At 33.3% G+C, this 18,426-nt stretch overlaps 1 protein-coding gene across 2 annotated transcripts; it reads right to left on the bottom strand.

The window, feature by feature from the left end:
• Window positions 1-7,232: 7,232 nt before the first annotated feature.
• Window positions 7,233-14,667, bottom strand: LOC110922021 (homeobox-leucine zipper protein HDG5). Of its 2 annotated transcripts, none has more exons than XM_022166349.2 (12): window positions 14,607-14,667; window positions 14,124-14,252; window positions 13,852-14,030; window positions 13,510-13,627; window positions 11,925-12,101; window positions 10,658-11,152; window positions 10,462-10,563; window positions 9,748-9,960; window positions 9,164-9,332; window positions 8,827-9,095; window positions 8,387-8,482; window positions 7,233-8,180 (listed from the first exon to the last, which is right to left on the bottom strand). In XM_022166349.2, the coding sequence occupies exons 2-12, from the start codon at window positions 14,244-14,246 to the stop codon at window positions 7,668-7,670; spliced, it is 2,454 nt and encodes an 817-aa protein (XP_022022041.1). In that variant the 5' UTR covers window positions 14,247-14,252; window positions 14,607-14,667; the 3' UTR covers window positions 7,233-7,667. The 2 variants fall into 2 exon arrangements, with proteins under 2 accessions (XP_022022041.1, XP_022022042.1); XM_022166350.2 differs by lacking the exon at window positions 14,607-14,667 and adding an exon at window positions 14,338-14,511.
• Between the last annotated feature and the right edge of the window lie 3,759 nt (window positions 14,668-18,426).

Raw genomic sequence — 18,426 nt, 5'->3', positions numbered from 1 at the left:
TGGTTAATAAATTCAAACCTTGTTAAGCAAAGTCACTATTGTTCGAACCACCTTTGACAAAATAGAGTCAAAGTTGGTCACTTGTTGACATAATTCATCAAATCTTACACATTAGAACCTAATAATCCCTAAAATAGTAAGGTGTTTATGATGGATGATAAAAGTATTTATAATGAATAGATACATGAGTACTTATAATACATAGAGATATTGTCAATCCTGAATAAGATTGGAAAATAAATTTAAATTACAAACTTGAGTTTGTTTGTTAAAATTACTGTAGCTAAATTTTATTTCACTCTTTGTTACCACGTATCACTCCTTTATGCCACGTATATTTTTTCTTTACAACTCATGTCTACTTCTCATGTGTGTTTCTCTTCTTTATTCTTTCCAGTGTTCCACACTCCAAACTTTAGAGAGAATGGAGATTCCTGCTGCTCCATTCAGCCAACTTTGTTTTACAGTGACAATTTTAAGCGACAAAAACACATATGGGCACTGGCTTGTCTAGTTGGGCATGTGGTATGAAAACGCCTCATATAACTACAAAATAAACAACTAAATGACCTAAGGATAAAATGCACAACAAAAATCCTCTTCCATAACATAAATGAACATAGTAAAGCCTTGGTATCGTTATTAAACAAATTCTTGGAATTGGGTGCACAAAGAATATCACACTGTAATGGAAAGGATTCAAGAAAGGGTGGCCAAAGAAGTAGACTAGTTTATAAAACGCCATATTTTGCATCTTGTTGATTTGGTTATACTTCGCATGTTTATATAAAAACACCTGTAATTTTTTTATTTTTCTTGTGTATGGTTCAAAACGCCATAATTTCTTTTTTATATGACACAAATTATGTTTATATGTAACATAAACACGAACAACATAAAATTCTATCATGCTATCACATAAAATGGCAACAACTGCAAAACCTATATTACTAAAACGCCATGATTGATAAAGTAAGACATCAAGACAAAAAAAAAATACATATCCATCATATCTTCTAGCTTTTCATTGTCACTACTATGAAAAAGAGACTCTTCGTAGCATACAGTACTATTAAAAAGAGAATTCAGAAGGTATGTTGCAAGTATTTTTGTTTTGGCGCCAAAAATGTATAAACAGTCGAAGTATTAAAAGCAAAATTTATTGCCCATCTAAAATCACACCAAACACACCATTATACAATGAAAAACACCACAATACAGAGGTTCATCATTAGCACTACAAAAAACACAAAATAACACATAAAATGCCATACAGACTCAAACATATGGCCCAAGTTATTTCATAGAGGTTCCAGAGGTTAGAGAGCCATTTCGTTATAAAGTTCTCTAATAGGAGAAGTGTGAAAGCAAAACTATTAACGCCATCCTTCGTATGGATGAGGCAGTTCAGAGGGGGGACATTGGCCCTTGGTGTTCCAACGGCCAATGGGTGTGAGAGGACTGAAACAGTAATTTAAAGGTTAAATAGAAGACTTCCAGCTAAAAATGATGATGGTTTTGAGCAACGAACCGTTACAGGTTGGAGTTTGAATGAACAGATGAAGACGATGGCAATTACTTATAGAAACAGAGAAGATGATCGCTTCATGATGGACCAAATTCTAAACACAGAGAATATTACCTTCAACAACTCTGTGATTTAAGGGCTTCAAACCCTGTAAGAAACATGATTGTGGTTCTGTTTGAAGGAAGGATGGGAGGGAGGTTGCACCAATTGATGGCATTAAACTCTAATGTGGTTGATGATCATGAGTCTAATGAAAGTGATGAGTATATCTCTGATGATCCGTCAGATGAAGAGTATTAGATTGTTTTGTTTTATTGCTTTTAAATTGAAGTGTTTTGTTTGTTATTATTAATGAATTATGATGTTTTGAAAGAATGCCATGATCTTTAAACTTTGATTTTTTTAGGGAGATTAATTGTCGTCGATCTAGAACACGAAACAAACGCCAAAAAAAGTGTGATTGAGTGGATTGGATCCTCGCAACATTACAAATACATATGAATCATAATCAAAAAGAAAAAAAAACTATGCCAAAATTTAAGCAGAACAAAAAACGCCAAAAAAAGAAGCAAAAAGGATGATGATAAGTAACACACAACACATGATTGTGGGGAAAATAGAAAAAAACAAAAAATATAGGAAAGAGAAGGAAAAAGATGAAAACGCCCCTTCACCTGAATTATAGCGCGTGCCACGTGTTGTTAGAAGAGCCGTTTTCACACTTTATATCGTTTTCTCCAAACTTTTTTTTTTTTGGGTAAAGGGTTACCCCGGTAAATCTATTATAAACCGCAAATAAGTACAAGTAGTGAGGATGAATTCCACACTAGTTCATATACAGGACATGCCCCGTATATGTAAGCCAACAAATAAAAAAAACACCTAAGACATTCACATCAAACCTAGCCTACTACACATCATGCAAGATATCTAGTAGACAAAACAAAAACAAAAACATAACCAAAATCTTCAACCGCCATCATCGAAAATGAAGTTCCCACAAAAGGGCAGCCCCTTTAAACGAACCGAATGCAAACTAACCATTGAATCTCTTTGTCGAAGAGGTGCTTGCCCCTGTTCTAGAAGACGAAGTATATGTACCCGCATCTTTGGTTTCATCATAAACAACTTCAACCCCATCCTCATCTAAATCCACATGAGTCTGACTACCCCTTTTGGCTCTCTCTTGCGTTGCAGCCCCACGTTCTCCAACACCCTCAAGAGCAGAAAACGGATTATGAGTTTGGACTTTATGGGAAGTAGAAACCTGCTGAGGCGCAACGGCCTTTTTCTTCCTATCCACCGGTCTGTACTCAAATTTTGGCTTTTGGTTATTAACTTGAAAGCCATTCTTCTTTGCACTTTTCTTAACCGGAACATCAGTGAAACCATCCTCGTCTACTGTTGGCCTCGATGTTGTGCCAATACGAGTAGGACATTCCACAGAGTCATGCCCAAACACACAGCAGTGAGCACATCTCGGAGGTTCCCATTCATACTCCACCCGAATAGTAACCGTAACATAATTGTTCCCATCCAAATCAGGAATAGCCATGGTTATATTACTTTTCAACTCTTGATCAGCTGGTATTTCAATGAGAGCCCTAGCATAGCTGCTCCGACCCCAAGCATCATTACACATATCAACAGTATACGAATCCAGCCGCACAGGAGAACCAATTTTTGAAGCCAGCATGCTTAACCCATCATCAGAATATGCCACTAGGGGCACGTCATGCAATTTCACCCAAACCGCGACGTTTTTAAACTCTTCTTTCTTAAGGCTGTTTGTAGGGGACCAAATGTTGAGAAACAAGGGTTTGTTACGAATCATCCAAGGACCCCCTTCAAGAACAGCGTCCATTCCCTTTCTATCTTCAAACTTGAAGAAGAAGAACCCATTTGAATTCATCATCGTTTTCTGAAGACCATGTTTCTTCCAATTTGTTCTCACAAAGTAATCAACAACCGGATATGCAATTCTATCCCCCAAGAAGTAACCATAAAGAGTATTAGCTAACCTGTTATTAACTTGACGAATAGAGTCAATAGGCAGCACTACATCCACACCCTCCAATGAGGCATCCGAGCTTAGCTTCCGAAAATTGACTTTCGGTACTTGGTTAGCCACTTCATTGGTTTTCCTAGCACTTTCCTCTTCACTATGAGCCTGGTTTGTATTACCAACCCGTTTAGGGCCATTCTGATCAACCTGTTTGTTTAGAACCACATCAGCATACAACTGTTGCTGTACTCGAGCATTTTCAACCTGTTCCTGCTTTCGGACACGAGCCGGGCTGACATCATTTAGCGGAAGCACAAATGATACCTTTCTCTTATCAAAAACCATTGCATAATCCTCATCAGGTGAATCCGAACAGCCAAGAACATAATCAGTATCATTTAGCGGAACCATGAACCGAACCTTCTTATTCCCCACTTCTGAAACGGTAGGGATTTGTGAATTCTGTCGTGGCTCAAAAGGTTTCCCATCAATGCTTCGGATCTTCCTCACAAAGACATTTGAATCCTCCTCAGTTCGTTCATCCATTGATCAAACGTATGACGGCTGGAAACAAACCCTAAATCGTCCAAGAATTGAACCCGAAACAAAAGTTTGACACAATAACAGCCGCCTCAAACAAACCCTAATCAAACTGAAATAACCCCAAATCCACAATTACTGGTATTCGAGATCAATAATCAGCAAGAAAAACGTTGGATTACCGCCGCAACCGTAAACCCTAATCGAATTGAATGGAAAAGATGCAGCCGGTAAACCCTAATCGAATGAAACTTAATCTGAATTCAGAAACGATTGACAACCAAACCCTAGCGCACGTAACTCAATCTGATTTCAGATGATTTGAATCTAACGAAACGAATTAGGAATCCTTAGACACTAACCAGAATCGATCAAGACCAAGTTGTGATTGAATCGGCTAGGGTTTCACGAATTCACCAAAGTCGCCCAGAGCTTTTTTCTCCAAACTTGTATACACACACGCACATTATATGTGTGTGTTTGAATTGAGGTATAAATACATGAAATGAAGATAAGAAACATGAAATGGAGGTATAAAAGCTAGAAATATATGAAACTGTGAATGGTTCGGTTTGGCATGGTTATTTTTTGTTAACCAGGGGTACAAAAAAAACGTGATCACAAATTTTCGGTTACTTGGTTTTCGGTTAATTCAGTTGATTTCAGTTCGTTTTCGTCCGTTTTCGTTTTAGTTTCGATTAGCAATTTAGTTATTACGCATTGCACATCCCTAAACACTGTTAATCATGTAACATATGTTTTAAAACTTGTAATTACTTAAAGTCTTAAAAATATGTTAAATTACTATCATGTCCTATTTACATGCACTATAATATAGTGTAGATAGATATATACACACTTTATTTGTTTGATTTTTCTAACTGGTATGAATGAATTTGTAATATTGATAATAAGATAGATTAAATAGTTAGACTGCAAATGTATTTTGTGGACTGTTTGGTAGCATATCTATTTGTAAGATGCCATTCTTGCTTACTTGTGGACTGTTTGGTAGCATATCTATTTGTAAGATGCCATTCTTGCTTACTTCTTTGAATACCTAATGTATTAAATATTTTTAGGACAATTTGATCCTTGAACTTAATGAAATAGACATGATTGTTTATACCATGCGTAGTGGACGTATTTTTTTTTTTTTTAAAAAAGCCCCCAAACGCGCGCAATCATGCCCCACCCCCACCCCTTTGGGCGTTTTTGGGCGTTATTTTCGAAAAAAACTCCGAAGCGTGCTTTAAATCACGCCAAAATGGAAAACTGTTGGCCAATCACACGCATCCCTCTTTTTCTTGGCCAATCCCCTTTTTTTGGTTAGTTTTTTTATTTAATTCTTTACACCCCTTTTTAACATAATACCCACATTCCCACTACACCCATTTTAAAAAAACGCCCAATAATGCCCCTTGCTGACTAGACTGCCACATGGTGGAAAACGCCGAAGGGTGGGGGCATTATTCACCTTTACTACTACGTATGGTCTTAGCATTTGTGTAAATAGACTAAGACAAAAAGAGTCAGCCAGGATATGCCAGACACGGTCTGTGGGCTTAAATAGGCTACACAGAAGCTCATGGTAAACAGTGGCGGAACTAGCCCACTAATTTAGGGGTATCCCGAAATTTTTTTTATCGTGCAATCATACAATTAAAAAAAACGATAATCAATAAAGTAGAACAAATACCTAATAGATTTGTGCTCTTCTTTTTTTTCATAGCTTGAAATCGTTCCATCACATCGTCATGTTTTGCTTTATCAAAAGTTTCTTTTTCAACCGCACAAACCATAACATTGTTCAAATATTCCGGGCCCATTCGATTGCGTAAATCCGTCTTAACAAGCTCCAATTTAGAAAAAAAAACATATTTCTACGGTTGCGGTTGCAACCGGTAAAACCAAAGCTAGCTTCACTACCCGATAAACCAAAGGACAAGAACCATGTGTTTCAGTTTCCACCATAAAACGAGCAATATCACTTATTCAATTATAATATTGTTTTGGGTCTTGGGCTAACTTTATCAATTATATTTAGGTATTCTTTCAATTCTATTATTGTTAATTCGGGCTTATTTTATCATTCGGACTTAATTATTATACAAGTTTTCGGGTTGTAAAATGTTTTGGCTTATAAAAATGAGATTTTAGTAATATCAAGTATCTTATTTTTTGGTTAGGAGTATCCTCGTATTTTTTAGGGGTATCATTTGTATAAAACCGGAAGAAAACACTACGAATACGAGGTTGAGCCGTAGGCCGTGCTACGACTCCTAACTTTGTGGTTCCTCCCCTGATGGTAAAGCACAATAGAGTCACATAAAAACCAATAAAAAAGTCGCATTTAAAGCGACGGCTAAACAACCGTCAGATTGAAAAAAAATCGTGGGTTAAAAATTAAAGGCTAAAAATTTAAGGCTATTTAGCCTTCGTTTTACACGTAACTCAATTTGACTGGATACTATGTGGACGGATCTTATTTAGTAGGCTATGTCTTAGCCGTCGGATCCTATTTAGCTTGTCTTTATCTATTTTGTTAATCTAAATATGCATGATTATTTCATTAAAGCCAACAATCAACTTATCTATCAATAATTTTGTCAATATTGTTATTTGTATACAAACACACACAATTTCTCATATCTTCTTCATTTTTTTTTTTTTTTGACATTGGGGTTAATCAAACTAAAAAAAGTGTAGTTTGCATTGCATTAAACCCATAGTAATAAGAGGATTCATGTTTGCGACGATAACCTCTAATGTAAAAGACACCTAGAGGGTGTTTGGGATTACGTTTTGAAGTAATTATTTGATTATTGCGTTTGTAAAACATAAATAATCAAAAAAAATGTTTGGATGAAAAAGTGATTATTTGCATCCAAAAGCATATACCTACATGTTTTTTTCAAAAACGCAGTTTTAAAGACGCAAAATCTATTTTGAAAACGCAACCCAAACACATCCCTACTTAAACTTATATCTGAATAATAAGGCTTATGTGATCACAATATCCACACCAACCACATAATACTTCTATTCTCTCTTATATTTTACTAGTTAATTGGTATTAAGTAAATTGTGCCTGGCTTCATGATTTTCTACTATATTTATTCCACACGTCTTAAATATATTATATTCAACAAAATCATATAAACTATATAAACTTATATATATTATAATAAAGTCAACCAACATTCTCAAAGCAATGGAAATGGACAAATTTCCGACATAATTTCAAAGGGGGGTGGGGGTTACGAAATACAAAAGGCGAAGAAAGTCAATTCCCGAACCAAGAAACTTATCTGGTGCGCTCTTGACTACCCTCGTTAATATGCACTCTCTTCCCCACCATCTTCCATTGATTGATGTTGCAGACTCACTCTCTTAACTACCAACCACCTCTCTTCATTACACTCTGACCCTTCAGAACCATCATAATGTCATGTAAGTTAAAGACATTACTACCCTTTTAACCCTACCCTACACAAACCACACTCATGCATGCCCATGAAGTTTTAAGTTTGCTCAAAAATAAGAAGAAAAAGCATATATAATAGTATTTTTTTATATAGGTTAATTAATAGTTTAATTAACCTTGGAAGTTGCGCTTGAATCCACTTTCTTGGATGGCCTAGTAGTTGGTGGCTCGTCAAAGCTACCAACATTGTTGCCATCATCAACACTGGCGGTGCTGCCACCGCCAGTGCTGTTATTGGTGGCAACCCCGCCAAGAGTGGTGATGATCTGTTGCATTGTAGCTTGGATGTGGTTGTTGACTGTGTTGGCACTCATGAGGTTTAGTTTCGCGGTGGGCATTGAGTTGGCTAGCACTTGTAGTCCCACAGTTAATAGGCATCCTCCTCCGGATTCGGCGGTGGTGGTGGTGGAGGTTGAGGTGATGTTGCTGTTAGGGTTTTGTCCCAACGGGATAATGACAAACCCTAAAGGGAGGAGAGGGATGCATGATGGATCTCCACCGTTCATTGTAAGTTTGATGGCATCAACCTCGACTGTCGAGTACACCACGAGGCTGCCAGAGTCATCCGTGCAGCTCTCCTGTAGCACGAGCTCAACATTCTGTGACGAGTTACTAGCCACCTGGTATTAGATAGAATATATTAGTAACGGTTCATTATAATTATAACTATAATAATTTAAATGATTTAACTAGGTTTCCTTTGTAATTATCCTAATTTTATCGCTATACATAGTTGATTTATGTATTACATCTTTTAATGATTCGTTTCAGGCTATCAAAATTAACTCAAACGATTCACTAGAGACTCGCGGAATAATAAACTTACATTCACACGAAGCAAGGAGATACAATTTCCCGGATGAGAGCCATTTGCAATGTGAGCAACCTCTTCCAATGGATTCCCATTTGAGAGAATATCAAGCTGCCATTATCGATACACCAACATATATATTAGAACCAAAGTGAAGCACATAACTCCTTTGACCCATTTCGGGTCATTATGTTTGATTATTCATGACTAGTCAAATGAGCCAAACAACTTATAACCAAGTAGATCAAAATCTGTTAGCTAAGTGTACATTAGTATATATAGCCTCATAATTTACTCCAAACAAATATGATGTTATTTATTGAATTATATAATTTTCGGGTTAAGTACTTTGTTAAAGTTAAATTTGGACTGGGACAGGCCAACCAGTTTTTCGGGTTAAAACACCTGCCTGCTAAAGTATATTAGTCTAAAAACTTGTGTGTGTATTAGCGAACCTGAGATCGGCGACGTTCATCCCTTAAAAGATCAAAAACTTGATAGTGAGGATAAGGAAGCCAGGTTGTTGATACTGCTGTCAGGATCAAACCATTGGGCTGGCCTGGTTCAGTGACTTTTCTAGTCGTTATTCGAACTGTCTCCTCAACTGAATCCGAAAGGGCTGTCCATGATTGCCCACACGAGCCAGTGATGTGAAGGCAAAACATCCTTACCATCCTCTGAGCCACATTCATCAAATTTGTTCTTGCTTCTGGTGATGGTATTGCTGTAAACATACATTTATATAAGTACCTTGTCATGTTATTAAATGAATAAATATACGTTTGTTGGTACCTCCAATGTCGGATATATTTCGGGCCATAAGACTTGCAAGCCTCTCGCATTGGCGTTGTAAAACAGCTAGCCATCGTCGAGCTCCAAATGCCATTCCACTGCTAACATAATCGGTAAAGATCCCATGGACCAGCTCATTCTCAGCCTCAGCATGCTCAACCCAAGTAACCTGATTCAATAAAATGGTTCATAATTATATAACAAGATCAATATCAAGAAGTACACAATCAATATATAATACCGTTTGTGTTTTATCTAGAACAAGAAATGTCTTCTGAAAACTTGCAAGTATATATAAAAGGCTCACACTATCTACACACCTTGGCAGGCTATCTACACACTTAGGGTTTACATACGCTGCGTAGAGACCTCTACGCAGCGTATAGGGTTACCTATATACGCAGCGTAGAGACCTATACGCTGCGTATGCAAGGGGCAGGTACACGACCAGACAGTCAAACCTAGTACCATGTCAAATCAGTCTGACATACGGTGCGGTGCGTAGAGACCTATTTGCTAGGGTTTTGCTAGGGTTTGGTGTGCCAATAGGCACACCCATATATAAAATGATGTAGATTTCTCACCCTTGAATAGCCATTAGGCATGTCTTGTATAATGCAACCAGAGGGGTGACGTTTGTATCTAGTAAGCGATGGCTGGAAAGTCTCGTGAAAGCTATCTAGTGGGAAATCAACGATTGCCCAACTTCCATCGTCTGAATTTCGCGCACAATAACGAAGGAAATGAATTTCTCTAGTTGGCACAAGTGGAGATAGCATTTGCAGTTCAGCATACATCTGTTCATAACAAACAAGTGACAAAAATTCTATAAATTCTGCCAAAATTGGGCAAAAACAAAGCCATTACATATTTTGTTTGATTAATTTCCATTGTTTCATAACTAAAGATATATAGATATGACAATTACAACCCAGGCTTGATTTTAGTTATAACTTTTAACATGTCAAATAAACAAATTAGCAATGTTTTAATAACAGATTAAGTTTTCAAAACAATGCAATCTGGCATAAAAGAAAACGAATCAAACGAGTTTGAAGTTCGCTCAAAGCCTCAAAGTATAATCATGTTTTTAATACTAAAAAAATAAGACTCCCAAATAGTTTATAGGAAATTCAAATGAACTTTCTTTCTTTTTTTTTGTTTTTTGTTTTTTTGGTAAAAAGTGTTTCAGGAAAATTTACCCTTGTCTAAAAGTTCCATATTTAACATTTATTATATGTTCAACACACCAACCTACTTATTTTAGCACCTCTAACTAAGAACATATAAATACTCACTAGCTGCAGGGAAGCATTCGGCGTTCCATTAACACCAGAAGTGATGACTTGAAGCGTTTTTGCACGCGAGATGATTGAGGGAAACAACTCCATCCATTTATCCTATAAATCCCAAAAAAAAAAGATAGATTAAAAACCAACAAAATATCTATTTCCAAACAAGAAAAAAACATAAATTAACATGAACATGACATACTGCATCAAGAAAAGCATCAACCAGAGTGATACTATTAATAATCACAACTGAGCTAGCTCGAGAAGCTTCATATCGCAACTCATTCGAATCAATTTTCCTGCTAACCATACTTGGGAACATCTTAGCATGTTCATCAAAGTTAAGCACTTCTTTTCCAGCATCATTAACCTGAGTCCAAAGTGGTTCTCCAATCCTGCACATCTTAACAACTTCATCCATGAAAGATAGTGCATATTGGATTGCAAGAGGCTTTTCATCATCCATGATGATTAACCCATTAGCAGCAGCAAAGTTGGGACCTTCAGGTGCCATTAAAGGATTGATCTGCAAAATGTCATTGCAGTTTGGCATGCCATCTTGTTCATATGGTCTAGGATACATATTCATATCCAAGTCCAGGTTAGCGGTCATCATTGGAGGTAAATGACTTTGTCCTTGAGTTTGCATTGGATTGCTACCACAGAATTGACTTGCCATAAGGCAGACACGATCCAACTGCGAAAAACATCAGTTTCATTGTTAATTACAATCAAATCACAACCTTATTCTTTGTGAATTGAAAATAGATCAGTGTTTTAAAACGCGGTAGCGTGGAGATATCATGTGATGATCAAAAGATCTTCTAACGCTTAACAGGTTAAAGGTAGATTAGGACCAAAGTTTATGTAGAAAAAAAATGGTCGTTAATCCGATTTGCATCCAAATTATAAGAGTCGCAAATTTAGTGACCGTCCAAAATCTGGTTGCAAAATAGCAACCATAGTTTCGATCACAATTCAGTCGCAAAAATCATATTAAATAATTAGTCAAAATTAATGTATAAAGATTGATAAAGTCGAAAACATAAGTGTTTATTTAACAGATAGTGTATATATACATGGATCAATCACCCTTCAGTTACATGTTACACACTCACACTAACTACACTATATAATCAAGACAATGTTACTAGCCACCCAAATATCTAGTCACTACTACAAATCACTGAAATTATTTTTATATTAAACAAAAAAGCTAAGTATATGATAGGGACTATTATATACTAAAATAAATGAAACTAAAATAATAAATTTATGTATTTATTGTCTAAGAAGACTACTCAATCTTACTTTTTAAATACTTTCTAGCTATAAATGCAATTCCTTCTATTTATGAATGATTTTTTTTTTTCTTAAAACTTGAAATTTACTTGTAAAAATATGGTATAGTTTCTGTTAAGTTACTAGTTTGATACGATACTCAAACACCAAGATAATTAATTAGTTACCTCCTCTTTGAGCCGAGCGTTTTCCATCCGAAGTTGTTGCTCATCAAAAGATATCGAAGACCCTCCGCAGTTAGAGCAAACAAGCGAACGCAATGCATTTTCTAGTCGACTGTTTTCGTTTCTTAGATTCTCATTATCGTTTCTAAGAATAGCATTATCCGAACGGTCTTGTTGTGCCTACATAAAATAATAAACTCTAAATGGATTAACCCTCTCTAAAACACTTAATGTGCAACTAATAACACACAATAATTACAGTTGGGCATGTGGTACATACATGATCAATAATACTACAAAAGTGGAGCCCTTTAATTGATCAAACACAAATACTAGTAAAGTTACAAGTAGCAAGCAAGTAAGGTGGTAATAACCCTAACCCTAAAAGGACATGTATATTAAAAGAATGTGCTACCCTTGTGGGAGGCTCATTTAGTCATGTTGTAGGAGGGTGTAGGGGTTGACCGTGCACCCCACCAGTGTATATTAATGGGAAAGAAACCAAATTTAGTAAATGCATCTCTACAATCACCAAAGGCTCATAGTTGTGGTTAGCGTACGCTTGCAGAACTTAACCCAACCCCACCCCGACCCGACCCCTACCAAGTTTCATCATGTTTAAAGTACTCAAGAGAAAATGTTACTGTCACATTTATTAAAAACAAACTTATAAAACTAGTCTGACAGCATTTATATGTATGTCTTAAGCAATATAAAAAGTAAAAAAGAAATGTTATGTCTATTTAATACTTATCAAGTATTCTAAAATTTGTAAAATTTGTAAATTTATATTTATATGTATATTAAAATTCGTAAAGTTTGTAAATTTATATTTATATGTATTTTTTTAACGATATTGGTCACCCAAAAAATACACTAGTGGTGATTATTTTCCCTTATGTGTTAAATATTGGACTTTCAATAAAGTAAAACACAATTTATATATGTTATTTTATTTCATCTTTTCCCATACATATGTCACTTTAATTAATTCATTATAAACCGGAAGCTTGAATTAAATATTTTATGGTTTATAAAACTGTTTTGGAATTTAAATTAATGGTGATATATTGTATATTTAAAAATAAAAAAATCAAGCAAAATCAATCCAATATAACACACATGTGTATGAGAGAGACTGTGTAATGTTATGCTCATTTTTGTTATTTTCATGAATAAGATATCTACACAATCTTATATTCTTCTATGTTTTTTAAATCAAAACACCATTTCCGTTTTGCAAAAGGAAAAAAGCCATTTAAAACAAATATACACATAATCTCATATCCTCATATTGAGAATTATACCAAAACAATCTTGAAAACGTATCAGATAAAACCAAAACAAACTTAATATTCTATGTACACGTTATTCCCGTTATAATATAATGATATTATTAGGGATTATTATTATTATACTTGCAAAAAAACAAAAAATAAAAACTGAAAATCAAAACACGTCTTCTTGATATCTGTGCTGGGTGTATGTACGTTTCAACAGTATGCATTAAATTGTAGGTTTAGCCAAGAAAACAAGAACATGTATACCCAGCCAAAGTAGAAGAAAGGATGTAGACTAACGTGCGCACCTTCATTTGGGTACGCCGGTTTTGGAACCAAAATTTCACTTGACGTGGCTTCAGTCCAAGTTCTTGGCTTAATCTCATTCTTCTCTTATCATCTGGATGTGGACATTCCTTAAACAACCTGCCAAAAACACCAAAAAATCAAACATTTATATATAGTTTATTAATTTATTAATTTATTCACATTTCTTTATATGTATCATATATACGTGTGATGTTAATTTTATGTTCTTTTTGTTTAAGATATTTATGTAAAGAAGCGTGGAGCGCGTGCAAATCCTGCACGGTGTAGGTATAGGAGTATTTAGGAATATGTTAGTTTGTCGTTAAAAAAAATTAGCATACGCTTCCATTTCTTGGATCTGGTGAGCCGTGTGTCTATGATAACGCTTCTTCTTCGTAGGAGGCTGTTGTGGATCGGTGTCCACCTCGTTTCCCGACATTCCTCCTTCGATTTGATCGCTTCCGGAGCCACTTTCCATTTCTTCTTTTCCTGATCTCACCATGTTATCCATCTCTTCTTTCTGAAAATGTTTAAAACAATCAAACTATGTATATGACTAGAAAGAGAGAGAGAGAGAGAGAGAGAGAGAGAGAGAGAGAGAGAGAGAGATTACAGGCATGATGGAAGAAAATTCAGTGAAAGGCATGTAGTTGAAGTTAGGAAAAATAGATTCAGAAGAAATTCCAGTTCCACCACCATTCAAGCTTGACATCACTTGACAATCTCCACCGTACATCTTCCTCTACAAAACAATTAAAAGATTAACATTCAACACCAAATGGAGTATATAACATCACTAAGAAAGTAACAAATCATAATTCACCTACATGCAATATGTTAAATCATACACAAAAGCCCAAAAAAGATGAAAAATCCACTGAAATCAGGAACCAAAGACTGTCCCAGATACAAAAAGATTAAAAAAGACTTTTGACTTTTTATGTTTTTCAACAATTAGAAATGTAACAGTCAAGGTCCTAGCACATGTCTAAAGACCACCATCAAAGATGAAATATTTTATTAAAGATTTACACACATACATACATATATAGAGAGAGAAGAGAAGAGAGAGAGAGAGAGTAATGAAGTTACTTACCAGTGTCGGTGTAATTTCTGATATGAAGCTCCTTCTCTAATTTCTTGTAAGTTTTGTGTGTTGGGTTGGTGGTAAATGAGCACTTAAATACACTCAGTGGAAACCGATTGACTCCTCTTGACCTACTTGCCTGTTTCTGACACGTGGCAGAACTTCATTTGATGATGCGTGCGTTTCTTATATGAAAGTCAGCTAAAAAAATTGAAGAAATAAAGCTTAATAACATTTTTTTTTGAAAGGCAAAGTGCATTTTTTCCACAAAGCTTAATAACATAGTCTACAAAATATAATTGTAAATGTTATTAAAACATATATACACAACTACACTCACGTATGTGTTATCTGAATTTGTCATAAGATTAATTAATTAATACTTATCAGCGTGATAAGAAACAGGAAATATAGGTCATTTAACTAGTAGTGAAAAGTTTAAATGAAAAGAAATTTTTTGTATGAATAAAAAAGAAGAAATTTTCAATCAATAAGAATCCTTCATTTTACTTCATTTAATTTTTGTATTTAATATTAGTGTAAGGGTATATTAGTAAACTTAGATAAATCATTAATTGGTAATCTTTCTTTTTAATAGCTAAATACATTAAATTTGTAACTTATTTTCAAAAAAAAAACATATTTTTCGAAAAAAAATAGATAATTTAAAGTGTAGCATAAATTACGAGGTGTGTAGGATGAATTACGAGCTGTGTAGGATAAATTTCAATATGTGTAGGATGAATTTCAAAACGTGTAGGATAAATTTTGATGCATCTAAGCAAAAATTTAAGTGTGAAGGATGATAAGGTTTATGACTAGTTAATTAGTCAAAGATAATAATAAATGGGTTGAGAGAAAAACTATTTAATGTTTTACATTTGTATCCTTTGTTCTTTTTATTCTTAATTTAATTTTCTTCTCAAATGAACCTTACCCTATTAACTAGTATAAACCCAAAAAATTTGATTGGAAATTATGAATTTATAAATACCCACTTATATTAATATAATCTGTGTATTTTGTTTGTCTACAAAATATACTGATACCAAGCAGGAAAATGTTGTTTAATGTGTAATGGCATTGTTATGTATGTATGTATCAAACTACAGTCAGATTTGATTTATATATGTTGACCTTTAGTTACTTAATTATTCAGATTTGATCATATGTTGACCTTTAGTTACTTAACTGTTGGTAAGAAAAACTTGTAATTAATAACTTGTTTTTTTGCAAATTATTACATACATAGTCATCGTATCTATACTATATAGTAAAAGAAGCCAATTGAGGGACACATATCATTCATTAGAGTCATTTATTTTTTAGCTTTTTCATCTTTATCCTCTATTTAATTATAATTAATATTAATTAAAAGATAATTATAAAATAAAATTTAATATAAATTTAAACTATTCGTATAGGAGATAAGATAGTCTTTTGAGATATTTATTAGTACACTAAATATAAATTAATAAAATATAAAGAGTTAAATGTCATTTTAGTCCCTATGGTTTGAGTCATTCTGTCAGTTTAGTCCAAAGATTTTATAATACACTGGGTTTATAAAGATATAACAAAATATAACTTTTTATTGATTGATATATAAAATTACATGTGCTCAACCCATACAATACTTGAGGTTCTTAATAATTTTTTTTACTTTGGTTTATTTTATTTATTATCAGGTTAGATAATAATCACAACGATTCTAAAGATATCGTTATTATAACTCAACACCCATAAATCAAATTAATCGGAAATTTATACATATCGACAGTGGTCCAGAAATTCCATAACTTATAAAGATATAACAAAATATAACTTTTTATTGATTGATATATAAAATTACATGTGCCCATACAATACATGAGGTTCTTAGTAATTTTTTTTACTTAGCTTTATTTTATTTATTATCAGGTTATATAATAATCACAACGATTCTAAAGATGTCGTTATTATAACTCAACATCCATAAATCAAATTAATCGGAAATTTATACATATCGACAGTGGTCTAGAAATTCCATAACTTATAAAGCACAATTTATTCTTTATATGTTTAAAAAAACACTTAAAAATAATTTTAGAACTCAGAGCCTTCACTTTATCATTTTTATATAGGTATAATGAAGTTTATAGGCTACGTTATAATTCAGTGAAATGTTTGTAAATCTTGCTATAATAATAAAAATCTTTTTGGACACGTATCACTTTCTTGTGTTTTCTCATCTTATTTTCTTATTTATCTCTCATATTAAATAATAATAATTTTAAACAGAATATTATATAAGAATAAATATTTGTTATTCTATAATAATTTTAAACAAAAAAATAGATAAGGATAAACGTTTGGTTTTATTATGATCATATTAAATAATAAAAATAATTTTAAATAAAAAAATTAGAGAAGAATAAATATTTGTTTTTATATAAACAATTTTAAATAAAAATTTAAATAAGGATAAACGTTGTTTTTATCATGTACTTAATAATTTTTTTTCATTTTTAAATAACTATTCTAGGTTGGGCGCATATGCTTTTATCAAATTGCAAGTGTTTTTAGACGCATCACTGTAGGGGTCCGGACTCACCATTATAATCGCACAATTCTTCCAAATGTCAAATCCGGACAACTCAATTTCAACTATGTACGTAATGTTAGACGTACTATTATAATTGTTTTAAACCTATTATTTATCGCACATTTGCATCAACATGTAGAAAGAACACCATTTTTAGATATAACAATTCTCGATTTTACGGTATGACATTTTATTTTATTCAACACGTGCAATATATGAGTTTTTTCAAAAATATATATTTTTTATTATTATTTATTATATAAAATTACATTTATGCAACCCGTGTAATACACGGGGTTCTAACATAGTAGACTATATATAGAGGGTGCAAAATTTCTTTACAAAATGTTAGTTTAATAATTTTTTTTTTTTTTTTGGTTAAAAAATCAGAAACTATGTATGATCCTTGAATAAGATGATTTATACTCTAAAAGTATGCGCAATATAATTAATCCGCAAAAGGTGTGCAAATATAGAAGTTTAATTCCGGAAAAATATACTCATTAATACATTTTCTTTTTAAAGTATATTCTATTAAATGTATTCTTCAAAAAAAATTGATTATCCTTTTTCTTTTTACTTTCTAATACATCAACCAGCATGTTTTTACTTTCTAATATATCAACCAACTTTATGTGGCAAATGAACGTTAATTAAATTAAATCCAAAATCGAAAATATTTAGAACGGGTATTCGAGTATGAGACAATTATTTGACGAGTATAGTATGAAATGATTTGACGAGTATAGCATTAAGTGATTTTTGACCCGATTAATCGAAATGCATATTCATTTACCTGTACTATATCCATGAACATTTTCTTTTTATTTATTATTTTTATGTTTAATAGAATAATTTACTAATTTACTAAATTTTTAGTTTTTATATTTCTAACTTTCTTTGGTAATATAATTATACAAATATGGGTGAGGATCAGATAGAAAGTTTATTTTAGCTAGGAAAGATAGGAAGCGAATAGGATTTTAACATGTGACAAAATTTAAAATAAAGAGGAATGGTATTTAGTCAATTTTACATAATCTTCTCCCTTCTTCTTCTCTCTGTAACTTCAAAACCCACCATTTTCAAAACTCACCATCTTCAACCTTTTCTTCACTTTCTATCTCAATAATCACTACATTATAGGGCGATTTTCGTCACCAATTAATGATTCAAACACCCAATCAACGTGTTCTTCAACTTTTTTGAAATACCCAGTTTAATTTATACAATATCTCATTTTTT

Source organism: Helianthus annuus, chromosome 17, assembly GCF_002127325.2.
Source record: "Helianthus annuus cultivar XRQ/B chromosome 17, HanXRQr2.0-SUNRISE, whole genome shotgun sequence".
NCBI classification, from domain to species: Eukaryota; Viridiplantae; Streptophyta; class Magnoliopsida; order Asterales; family Asteraceae; genus Helianthus; species Helianthus annuus.
This window is presented reverse-complemented; position numbering and strand designations above follow the sequence as displayed.

What these genes read in the sequence shown, in the direction of transcription:
- LOC110922021 (XM_022166349.2), bottom strand. Translation starts at nt 14,246, where the DNA reads ATGTACGGTGGAGATTGTCAAGTGATGTCAAGCTTGAATGGTGGTGGA. An exon ending in TGCCTAATGGCTATTCAAGG is followed by an intron (nt 9,333 to 9,747) that starts GTGAGAAATCTA and finishes TTATTGAATCAG; the next exon opens with GTTACTTGGGTTGAGCATGC. An exon ending in TCTCCTTGCTTCGTGTGAAT is followed by an intron (nt 8,181 to 8,386) that starts GTAAGTTTATTA and finishes ATCTAATACCAG; the next exon opens with GTGGCTAGTAACTCGTCACA.